The sequence below is a fragment of the Ceratotherium simum genome, chromosome 13, assembly GCF_057802395.1.
Source record: "Ceratotherium simum simum isolate JZ-2026a chromosome 13, ASM5780239v1, whole genome shotgun sequence".
NCBI lineage: Eukaryota > Metazoa > Chordata > Mammalia > Perissodactyla > Rhinocerotidae > Ceratotherium > Ceratotherium simum.
In genome coordinates this window covers 38456628-38469399 of record NC_141912.1, presented here as the reverse complement: position 1 = coordinate 38469399, position 12772 = coordinate 38456628, and the positions used below count along the sequence as shown (strand labels likewise).

Below are 12772 nucleotides of genomic sequence, written 5' to 3'. Positions count from 1 at the left end.
AAATATCATAGAAAATATGCTCCCCTTAAGAAAAGCTAATACAAGGTACAAAGTAAGAAACATTAAAGAAAAGCTCATTGTGTAAGTAACTGCAGTGATTTCATCCCTTCATTCCATAAATGTTTACTCAGTGCCTACTACATGCCAAGTGCTGTTCTAGGTACTAAGGGTATAGTGGTGAACAAAACAAAGTCCCTACCCTCAAAGAGCTTATATTCTAGTGGTTTCTGATAAAAAATCGTGCATCTTATGGAAAAGAACAGCAGTCATGCTCCCATAGTAATTCAGAAGACTGCACCTTCTACATACCGGCCAAATCGCAAAAAGAACGAGTTGTGGAATTACAGAAAGTTCACCACACATTAAGTTATTAAAAAAAATTAAAATATTGATAATGCATATTTGATATAGCATTTTTCTAGGTATTCAAAATACTTTAACATACGTTATCTTCACTTCCCCGTTGACTGTGAAGGAAGAAAGGGTGTACATTATTACACAGACCCCAGAAGGTTGAGAACCCAGGTCTCCTGTCTCTCTCAAATCATTCAGCTTTCACTACAAACCACAGCTTTCCTATAAATAAGTCTATAATTAAGCATGCCCAAAGATAGAGGCCAAAGTTCTTAGAAAATCTAACAAGACAACCCATCTCCTCATTTAAATTCATTGTGGCTGATGGCCCATGAGAGAAAGGTGTGATAAAGCGATAATTGGGGGTACAGATACATACCCACACGTCTTGGATTTAACTAGGGTCTCTGTTGTGTTTGAAAATAATCTATTACGGGCCGGCCCCGTGGCTTAGCAGTTAAGTGCGCGCGCTCCGCTACTGGCGGCCTGGGTTCAGATCCCAGGCGCGCACCGCACCGACGCACCGCTTCTCCGGCCATGCTGAGGCCGCGTCCCACGTACAGCAACTAGAAGGATGTGCAACTATGACGTACAACTATCTACTGGGGCTTTGGGGGGCAAAAATAAATAAATAAAATTTTTAAAAAAAAGAAAATAATCTATTAGAATGTTACTAGAGAAATAGCCTCCAGAGAGCTTTTAACTCCACTGTAAGGCTGGGTTTCCTTGGGTGTGTCAAAGAGAAAGAAGACTTGAAGAATGCCAGCCCTGCAGTTACGCTCTATTTGCCCTAGCTCTCATAGTATAAGTGAGGAAAAGGTGGCAGACCTATATACATTCGGAAGCAATGAGCCCCAGAAACCAGATCTCCTGCTAGAAGGTCATTGATCATCCAATTTCAGGACAATATTTAATCAATAAAGACTTTTTCACCAGAACAGAGAATCCAACACCAAACCCTACACATACCAGTTTCCATCTCTGATGTGAGTTAATTTCCCACTTAGTAATGGACTATTTAGAGGTAAGAAGATTGCTCATCTTCTGATCCAAAATAGCACAGAGGAGAAAAAGTCAAAGTAGAAACCGTCATTTCAACAAAGTGGCGGTGGGGGGGAGGGGCGGGTTCAGGGGTTTTGGAAGAAGTACACGCATGAAAGGAAAAATATCTTGACTTACTTTTTGGTGAGCCGAGGGTCCAGTGGAGGGTGCTGTGCTCCATACACAGGCTGGATGCTAAAAGAGAGAAGAAAGGAAGAAGCAAGTTGTCAGGAAACTAAATATGTTGGATGAGTACCATCTGCATCACAAAATTGGAAGGGACTTTTAGAAACAGGTTACCTGCAAGAACAACTATATCCAAGCCAAAGGACAGTAACCTACTCTTTAAACAGAAGTCTTTGAGACTGAAACCAGTGAGGTTTCAGTGTCTTACATACCTGACTGTCGGGAAGTCCTATCTGTAAAGAAGGCAGCATGAAAAGACAACGGGTTTTAGAGTTGGAGAGAGCAGAGTTCAAATGCCAGTTCTGGGATCCACTACCTCTGTCAACTTGCACTAAGCTACTTGACCACTTTGAACCTGTTTTCTCTCTGTAAAATGGGAATATTGCCTACCCCAAAGGATCACCTGGGCTAAAAGACAGTGAAGCAACACTATATATCAAGGGCAGAGCGACCCAAGGACCTCTCACACATTGCTGGGGGGGCTGCAATGTGATATGACCACTTCAAAAATCAGTTTGGCCATATCTAGGAGAACAAAATATGCATACTCCAAAACCCAGTATTTGCACTCCCAAATATATATCTTAAGAGAAATATACACATATATGTATCAGAAGACATATAGGAAACTATTCATAGCATTATGGTTCCTTTTAGACCCAAACTAGAAATAACCCAAGTGTCCAGTGACAGAAAAATAAACTGTGATAGGTTAGTATAACAGAATACTATACAGCAATGCAAATGTATGAAGGCTGCAAGTAACAATGTGAATGAATCTTACAAATGTCATGTTGAGCACAAAAGAAGTAAAGGATAAAAGAGCAAATACTGTATGATTCTATTTATATACACCTCTAAAACTGGCAAAAATGATTTCTATTCTTTAGGGATGCATCCACGGTAGTAACATTACGAAGCAAGCAAGGAGTGATTAACACAAAAGAATGTGGTTACTTCCAGGGGGAAGGAAGGTGATAAAGAACAGACACAAGGGGGCTTCTAGGGTGTTCACTTTGTGATTATTCATCAAGCTATCATACTACACAGTTGTTTCACGTACTTTTCTGTAATTATTCACAATAAAAATAAGAGTGATCTGACAATAATTATATATCAAGCCAAACTGTTGTTCAAGTGTAAAGGTGACAGAAAAACATGTTTCAACATGTAAGAACTCAGGGCACATGGTTTCCTTGACTCCTTCCTGAAGAAACTACTAGGCAAAAAACTTCAATTAACAAAGAGACAAATGGAGAAACTATGGCAAAAGGACTGATGGGGAGCATTTAATTGCTTTAACCTTAAGACTAAATCTTAAATTTGAGGCTTTATGGTTGCAGAAGAGAATGTAAAAATAATGTAACCGGTAAATGTTAAAATGGGACAGAGGAGGGCCAGCCCTGGTGGCCTAGTGGTTAAGCATGGTGCACTCCGCTTTGGCAGCCTGCGTTCGGTTCCCGGGCACAGATCTACACCGCTCATCTGTCAGTGGCCAAGCTGTGGCGGCGGCTAACATACAAAAAGAGGAAGATTGGCAGAGGATGTTGTTAGCTCAGGGCGACTCTTCCTCAGCAAAAAAAATAAATAAATAAAAAGGGACAGAGGAAAAAGTGGACAAATAAGTACATCGATTTCCTCATCTTTTACTGACAAAGCTCAAAAGATATTTAAAGCTGATAGCTCAAGTAATAGAAGCATAAGTATGTCTTAAGATATAAAATAAAACTAAGAAAAATAGCATAACCAACTAAACACAAGTGGGGAAGGGGGCAGGAAATATATACTAATTTCATCATTGCTCATGGTAGGGAGTCAATAGATATTATCTGAAAAAATATGGTATAATGTTACATGCAATCACTAGAATAAAAAGATAAACCTTCCAAATTATCAGAATATACACCTGCACACCCACATCCCAAAGCAAATAGTCTTTATGGTGAAAGATATTTTTAAAAGAAAATGTTAAAAATAGAACTAAGACCAAATTTATCAGTCATACCAATAAATATAAATGGACTGAAGTTATCTATTAAAAGAAAAAGGATTATTATCAACAGGAGACTGGTTAAATAAATTACAGTGCATCTGTTGAAAAGAACGAGGTAGTTCTATATCCACTGACATGAAACAAACTCTAAAACATTCATTGAAAAAAGATGCAGAATTGCATGCCTAATATGCCTCCATTTTTGTAAAAATCTTTAAAATAAAACACATCCATGGGGCCAGCCCCGTGGCATAGTGGTTAAAGCTCTCCTGCTCCACTTCAGCGGCCCGGGTTTGCAGGTTCGATCCCCGGTGCGGACCTACACCACTCCCCAGCCACACTGAGGTGGCAACTCACATACAAAGTAGAGGAAGACTGGCACAGATGTAAGCTCAGGGACAATCTTCCTCAAGCAAAAGGAGGAGGATTGGCAACAGATGTTAGCTCAGGGCAAATCTTCCTCAGCAGAAAAAAAAAAAAAAAAACCCCTCATATTTATATGATCAGGTTTATGTATTTATCGAGTATCTCTGAATGAATACACAAGACACCAGCAGCAGTGGTTTGGAAGAAGAACAGGATGACTGGAGGACCCCATGGCAGAGACTTAGTTTTCACTGCAAACCTTTTTGGACCTTTCTGAATTACTATTATGTACATGTATCACCTTTGTAAGAAATAAATTAAGCAACCTTAAGAGGGTTGGGAGGTTTAAATGCGACAGCGTGTAGAAAGCCCTTTAGCACAATTCCTGGCAGGTGGTAACACTAGCAGGTAGTGAGGTAGATTTGCAAATGTTAAAACGCTGCCCAGCACATACTCAGTGCCCAAGAAATGCTGGTTTTCTTCCTCCCCCCATTTTTGTAATTTATTTCTTACCCAACATTTAGAAAATAGAACAAGTTTGCCAAGTACCTTGTGTGACATAAAAGATGTGATCCCAAAGTTGCTTTTAAATAAAAATTTTGCTAATTCAATCATTTTCACACTGATTTCTACTAAGATTCCAGAGGGAATAATCTTGCTTAGGATCTTTAGTTATGGATATGGCCCCTACTCTTGTAGTTGTAAGAATCTCTACTCCTTAAACTCCTCTGGAAGGTTTTTAAGTAATTTGTAAACAAACCATTACACATACTACTACAGAAATACAAACAATACTACTTTAATGTGTTTACTAGGCAGAGGAAAAGGAGAGAGAAAATAAGAGGGATCAAAAAACAAAGGGAAAGTTTGGCTGAGAGAGAGAGAGAGAGCGAGCGAGAGAGAGGGCTTAGACAAAACCAAAATTAAAGCATAAACAAACCAAAAGGGCCACTGATTTGTATTTTACTGTTTGCAAATACTCTAAGATGAGTACACTTGAACTCCAAGTTCACAAGCCTCTTTGTAGTAACATATAAAGATCAGAGGACAAACTCTGCAGGAAGATCTCAGTGGGCCAGTTAGGTCAGGTGACTGGGTAGAAAAATAAGAGAGGATCGTTAGATTCTCTCCTTAAGAGTATTACCACCCGCCAGTAATCCATGCAGGAATAAACAGTCCTAATTGCGCAGGATTAAGGGCCAAAGGCTATCACTTATCATCCAGAAAATGGATCTTAAAATCATGGTAGACTGTTTTTTTTTTTTTTTTAATGAGGAAGATTGGCCCTGAGCTAATATCTGCCAATCCTCCTCTTTTTGCTGAGGAAGACTGGCCCAGGGCTAACATCCATGCCCATCTTCCTCTACTTTTTATGGGACGCCACCACAGCATGGCCTGACAAGCAGTGCATCAGTGCGCGCCCAGGATCCGAACTGGCGAACCCTGGGCCACCGCAGAGGAGCACATGCACTTAACCGCTTGCGCCACCGGGCCGGCCCCCATGGTAGACTGTTTTAAAGATGTCAGCCCAATGTGCTGGCACAGCCAGAAAGGCCAAGATAAATGTTGGACTTCATCAGCAAAGGCATCAAAGCTCAAAGTGAATTTGTCAACATATTCTGGAACTAAATCGTGATGTATCTGTACCTAGAACATTTTGTATTATTAATCAGTTTATTGAATCTCAAAAAGGAGAGGCAAGAAGTTAGAAAAGGAAGAGAAAGCAAGATGATCATAGAGACTAAATGAAGATACACTGAAAGAGCCTGGGGATGAAGGTGCTCAATTTCCCGGCACTTATAAGTCACCTATGGGGCTGACCGCCCCCAGCCCTCCAAACCCAAACTCAACTCTAGAGCAGGCTGGTGTCCACTCCGCCTTCCAAACATACCTGAATTACTACACTGGGCTCTTCTCCCTACTCCTTGTCAAAATCGTACCCATCCTGAAACATTCCCCTCAAATTCTACACCCCGCCATGAGACTTTCTCTGACCCTATCCCCAGTGTCCACTAACCCATGCCTTCTCTGATTCCCCAAAATATATAAATCAGGGTTCATATTGCTTTTAAAAAATAAACTTTTTAAAATAAAAAAAGCTTTAGATCATAATATGAGGCACATTCAGGTAGGTGCTAAACACCTACATAAGAAATAAGATATTATGAAGCTGAAACCCCAGCACATCCCTCCCTCCCATCCTATGAAGCCATTTTACTGAATCTGGCATTTTTAACCCTCATTTTGGTTTTTATTTTCTATATATTTATCCCTAAATGATATATAGCATTGTTTTGCATTTTCTTAAAACCTTATATAAATGGCATCACACTGTATATACGACTTATTTTGACTCTAAATCATAAATGTTACTTTAAATATTACTTAATTTCATGGCTGGCTGATCTCTCCAACACAAATTTAAAAAACATTAAAATGCTCTAACAACAAGCATAAAAAGCATTTAATTCATATTTTCAAACACAAAGAAAAGTACAGAGAAAAATATAACATCCATAAATCCATCACTCTGATTTAACAAATGTTAATATTTGCCATATTTCTTTTTTTAAGAAGATAAGGTGTTAGACTATTGGCGTCCCAACTGCCATCCCCAGGCCTGTCTCCCTTTCTCCTCCAAGAGATAACCACTATCCTAAAGTGGGCATGAAATCCTTCCCATCTGTTTTTGTACTTTTACATGTATTCATGTATCCATAAACAACATACTTTCATGTTTTAAAATTTCACATAAAAGCCTGCATACTGTACATAACATTCTACATCTTGCTTTTCTCACTCAACAATGTGTTTTCACCCAGCTCCACTTTTAAGTTTTTCTGATTACAACAGTAACATACGCTTAGTGGAAAAACCAGAAAGTCAATAACACACAGCATCCTCACCAGAGGAGGCCACGGTGCCAAGTCGGATTTTCAGCTTCTAGAGAGCAGGGAGGGGGGCACCGTGTCTTTTTCTGTAGTCCCCTCACCACCTGGCAGACCGTGACACACACCAGCAGGCACTGAACAATACTTCGTGAGTGAAGACTAGAACTCTACAAACCCAGGCCTCTGCTTAAGCTGACTCTTGTCTAGCTAGACCTAAAAACTAGAGGCAAACACACCGCATCTCAGAGAAATCACCCTGAATACGCAGAGAAAAGAATGCCCCGGGATGTGCTGCAACGGAGACAAAACAAAGCAAAAATCCGGGTTAACCTCCGTCATGCTCTCTAATAAAACCAGCACCACGGAATGTGTTGGCATAGCTCGTTTACATAGTTGGAATAGGGCAAAAACCTTGGTAGATAAAATCAACAGGTGTTTGTTTAGCGCCAACAAAGGAGCTAAAGCAAATATGGGAACAGAGCTATCCAATTTAAAGCCAAACATGTTGGCAGCTGACTCAGGTTCACACACTCACTCGATGGAAGTCTTCCAGAACTGGGGATCTACGCTGTTCCGGTGACAACTTAGTATCTTCTAGTCACTTACTTTATCAGTAAAACATTTTCAAGCTAAGAATAGGTTGTAATGTACCTGCCCAGACAGGCTGGGACCATTACCCTGAGTCTACCATCAGAGTCATTAATTTTATGAAAAATGACCAAATGACAGAGAAGGATTTAGTTAAAATCTATGGGCTCCTAAGTAATTCAAGTGATCAGGCATTTTTCCCAACTTCATTTAATGCTAAAAAGAGTGCCTTAACAATAAACACTTTTGCTTAAAAAGTGGGAGAAGCCCTTCCCAGAAGGATTGGACATAAGAATGTGAGAAATGAGCCAGGCTTTGGCTCACATTTGCCTCTCCCATTCCAAGTCTCATCCACATCCTTTCACTGGAAGCATCCATTGGACTGGATAAGGTGCTTGGACAGAGGGTGTCTTAATCTTAGCAGAGACTGAGGGAAGGGGGAAGCAGTAGTAAGAGCATGGACAAGGAGTCAAGAAACCTACAGTGTGATTTGAGGCAAGTCACTTTCCCTCTCTGGTCTCAGTTTCCTCACCTGCAGTGGTCGTAGGGTCGAATTCTAACATTCTACAATTTCATGACACTCAGACATTCAGCAGGGCCAGCAATTTGCTACTTTCAAAAGCACAAGATAGAAAAGGCTGCCTCCAGCGCCCCCACCCACCATCTACTCCTACCTATCAATCATGCTTGGTGTGAGTGACAGAGCAAAAGAGAAATACCCACTGACAAGGGTTGGACTAGGTAAGTTCAAACTTAATACTCAGAACTTGTAGGAGTCTTGAAGCTCACTTAAGCCAAACCTCTCATTTCACAGATAAGGAAATCAAGCATAGAGTATTTAAGTACTTCACCCTAAAACTTGGCTTTTTCTCTAAGTATATGACACAAAATCTTAACTGACCACCTAAGCCAGAAACCTGGAAGTGACACCTCCTTGGTATCTCCTTCTCCTTCATTCCCCAAATCCAATAATTTACCAAGTCCTGTGGATATTCTCAAACTTGACCTCTACTCACCAAGCCGTAGTCCAAGCCATCACAGCCTCTCCCTCTATTGACTGCAGTAGCCTCTTAACTAAACTGTTTGGATCCCCAGCAGGGGCAGGGGTGGTGGTGGGGGTGGGGGTTGGAGGGGGAAATTGGGAGTGTTGAAAGGGAGGGGAGGCTGGAGGGTTTGGAAATGTGTACATGTGTGTGGGAAGGGTGTTTGTACCAATAACTGGTACAAATAACTGCCTTCCTGGCATTTAGTGGGCAGGGGCCAGGGATGTTAAACGTCCTACAGTCTAGTACAACCTAAAACTAACCCACCCAAAACACCAACCGTGTGTCCCCAACCCTAACCATTGAAAACATCTGTGCAAGCCGTTTTCCTCAGGGCAGCCAGAATGATATTTTTATGAATGCAAATCTGATCTTGTCACAGCCCCCACCAACCTCCTAATGGCATCCCACTGCTCTTAGGATAACGATCCAAGTCCTTACCTTGGCCCATCTTTCCAACCATGAAGGGCCTGGAAGACTTCGAGAGTTCGGATTTTATTCTAACTACAAATAAGAGGCCTGTAGAGCGCCAAGAAGAGAAGAGGAAGACCAATCAGGAGGCAACAGCAGTAGCCCAGGCGAGAGAGGACTCAGTCTGATCACGGTAGCAGGGGGAGAGGTGGTGAGAAGAGCTCAGATTCGGAATATATTTTGATAAACCAACAGGACTTGCTGATGAATTGGATGTGGCAGGAAGGCCCAGCAGTTAAGAGACGAATCAAAAACACTGGGATTTTTGGTCTGAAGAACATGGTGAATGGTGGGACCATTAAGTGAGATGGAAAGAACAGCTTTCCAGGAGAGGGCAGATGTGGAAATCAAGAGTTCTGTTTGGACTTGTCGAATGTGAGATGCTTATTACACAGCCAAGAGGAGATGCATACATTGTTTAAGATCCGCATGGCAAAAGCCCCGCCCCCCCGCCCCCCAAACAGAACTCAGGATTCTTTCAGTCTAATTCAGGGCTCTTTTCTCAGTGGTTCTCAAAGCGCAGCCCAGATTAGCAGCAGCAGTTCACTTAGGAACTTCTTAGAAGCTCAACCTCTCAGGTCCCACCTCAGACCTACTGGATCAGAAACTCACAAGTCCTCCAGGTGACTCACTCAAGTTTGAGAACATGGCTCAAAATCATCTCCTCATCACTAATGAACACCTGATAGCCATAGCTGCCCTGCATTAGGCTTCTCTGTGCCTCCAAAAACCCTCTGCCTAATTAAAAACAGGTGATGCCCGCTCACCCCACCCCCACCCCCACCGAGCTCAGGACTCACTGGGGGCTCCAGACACACCCCTGATCAAAGTTTTTCAATTCCAGTTTCAGAAACTAGAGCAAGGGGGAGAAACAAATAAAAACAGGAGCTACTGTAATCACAACTATCATTTTGATAATAGCTAATATTACTGAGTTTCTCCTAGGCACTTTCTATGTATTATCTCATTTAATCCTCATAACTGCCTTATGGGGCAGATACTCTGTCCCCATTTTACAGATAAGGAGACTGAGGCACAGAGAGGTTAAGTAACTTGCCCAAGGTCACAGTGCAAGGAAGTGGCAGAGCTGGGATTTGAACCCAGGCAGTCAAGTTCCAAAACCTGCATTCCTTTTTTTTTTTTTTGAGATACAGTTGACATACAACATTGTGTACATTTAAAGTGTACGATGTGTTGGTTTGATACATTTATATATTGCAATATGATTACCACCATAGTGTCAGCTAACACCTCTATCATGCCACATAATTACTATTTCCTTTTTGTGGTGAGAACAATTAAGATCTAGTCTCTTAGCAACTCTGACATTTATAATACAGTGCTGTTGACTATAATCACTATGCTGTGCATCAGATCTCCAGAACTTATTTATCTACTGGTTCCCAGTTTCCAGAGCCTGCACTCCCAACCACATGCCTCCTATCTTCCTAGGCATCCGCACAAGGACCATTTGATGTAATAAGCACATGGGGCTCTTATGAATAACTGAGAGAACTTAAAAAGATGTTGAATTCCATCAAGTTACCATAGGACCCAGCAGTTCCACTCCTACATATACTCAAAAGAATGGAAAACATACATCTACACAAAGACCTGCACACGAATTTCACAGCAGCATTAGTCATAATAGCCAAAAAGTGAAAACAACCCAAATGCCAAATGAATGGATAAACAAAGGTATATCCACACAATGGAATATTATCTAGCCACAAAAAGGAATGAAATACTGATACATGCTACAACATGCATGAGCCTAAAAAAACATTATGCTTAATAAAAGCAGCCAGTCACAAAAGGCCTCAAATCACATTATTCCATTTATATGAAATGTCCAGAATAGGTAAATCCATAGAAACAGAAAGATTAGTGGTTGCCAGGGACTGGAGGGAGGGGGAAACAGGAAGTGACTAGTAATGGATACAAAGTTTCTTTTGGGGGTGAAGAAAATGTGCTGAAATTAATGGTGATGGTTGCACAAAACCATCTATACTAGATGGTTAGTATGAATATACTAAATACTACTGAATTGTACACTTTACAAGTGTGAATTTTTAGGGTATGTGAATTATATCTCAATAAAGCTGTTATTTTTAAAAAGGATGTTTAATTCATTTTGAACTTAGGCTATTGTACTATATATAATTCCTATTTGTTGTCATTAAAGTTGCTTGATCGTAACCAAAGAATTTGAAGGTAATCTGCTACTGCTTTGAATTTTTACTTTTCAATTTGCAAAGAGTAAACTAGTTTCACTTCTAGGTTGCCATGGGCTTAGACACAGTCATCTGTGTCATTTCCCCACCCAGGAGAAAGTTTTACTTCACTAAGACTGAAAAAGTACAAATACAAAAGTTCTATTCTTGAGAAAATGCCCTAACATTTTCCTTAAATCAAAGCACTTTCTATCTAAAAGAACTTTAGTATTCTCCCACAAACAGGGGCTCCCGGGGCTTTCCCTGCTAAGAGCACACAGCTGAACACTACTTCTCTTCCACAAGCAAGGTACTAAAAACTATTATATGAATTGGGGCAACATTTTAATGCCTTAAAATAAACAATGAACATAAATACATAGTACTGGGGTAAGGATCTGAGAAAACATTCTTTCAAATGTTTACTTGCTCTAATAATAACAGTAATACTAATAACTAGTATTCATTGAGCAACTATAATGTGCTAAATAAACACTGTCCTAGGTTCTTTACAAATAGGATGTTTAATTTAGGACTCACCGTAACCCTGTGGAAAGTATTTGTAGCCTCATTTCACAGATAAGGAAACTGAGGCCTAGAGAGATTGAGTAAATCATTTGTCCTTGATCACAGAGGTAAGAGAGTCCAAAAAATAACCCAAATCTTTCTGAATTCAAATGTTCTCTCCATTATCCCTCTATATTCCTCTTCAAAATGAAAAAGGAAGCCAGAAACTTAAGAAACCAAAAAGACTCCTCTTCCTAGCTCACGAAAGTAGTGCTTTCAGAAAGGCTGACCATTCCCACAGTCCAAAAGAAGAAACAGAGAAAACAAAAATTGTAAATAACAACCAGCAGTCAGTAGGCACAAAAGACCATGCCATGTCCCACATCCCAAATACTGCTTCCTGATTTAACAGTTTTCCCACTGATTCTGATCATAACCTTAGGATTTGAAATTTAATGATCTCACCATGGAAAACCCCAGAGAACAGCAGTTAGCAAGAGAGGAGAGCTCACTAGACCAGGAAGGAAAAGGAATCAGTTGGCAGGAAGTGATGCTTATCTAAAAACATAGAAGTCTTTAGCATTAATATTAACACTGTAATTCCACAGCACTTCAATGTGAAGCTATCTCTGTATTGCCTTGCATTATTTTAATACTATATTGCTAAAAGCTGATTCACACTCTATTCTCCATATCTCTAACAGGATCTTGAATAAAATAAGACTGCTCTGTAGCCACCACTGACCCTCATTTCTCTCTTGCTATTAAAAAAGAAAAAAAGGCCACAAGTTCAAAGGATTATCCCAGGAGGATAAGACCTGAATCAATTAGTAAAGGCTGCATGTGCGGCCCAACCAAACATGAATTTCATCACCAAGTAGACTGTAGCTGGCAGAAATCTTAAATTCACTACTGAAACATACACTCTTCTTTATACTTCTCAAGACTCTGCCCAAAACAAAATGAAACTATAAATCAACAGCAGATTGATGGATGTACAACTGCTAAGCGTCTCAACATACACCAAAAAGGGAAAAAAAAAAAGTAGCTTAGAAAGTCAACTCTCCAACTAAATAACGGAAGAAAGAAAGAATTTAGTGCATTTGCACAAGAACACTA

At 40.4% G+C, this 12772-nt stretch overlaps 1 protein-coding gene across 1 annotated transcript in view; it reads right to left on the bottom strand.

Annotated features, from left to right (window-relative positions):
- The window catches only part of TBC1D22B (TBC1 domain family member 22B), a 70019-nt gene that overhangs the window by 56372 nt on the left and 875 nt on the right, over window positions 1–12772 (bottom strand). The window contains exon 2 of the mRNA XM_004424193.3: window positions 1534–1590. Within this exon, the coding sequence (XP_004424250.1) occupies window positions 1534–1590 (57 nt within the window). The remainder of the gene's footprint in view (window positions 1–1533; window positions 1591–12772) is intronic.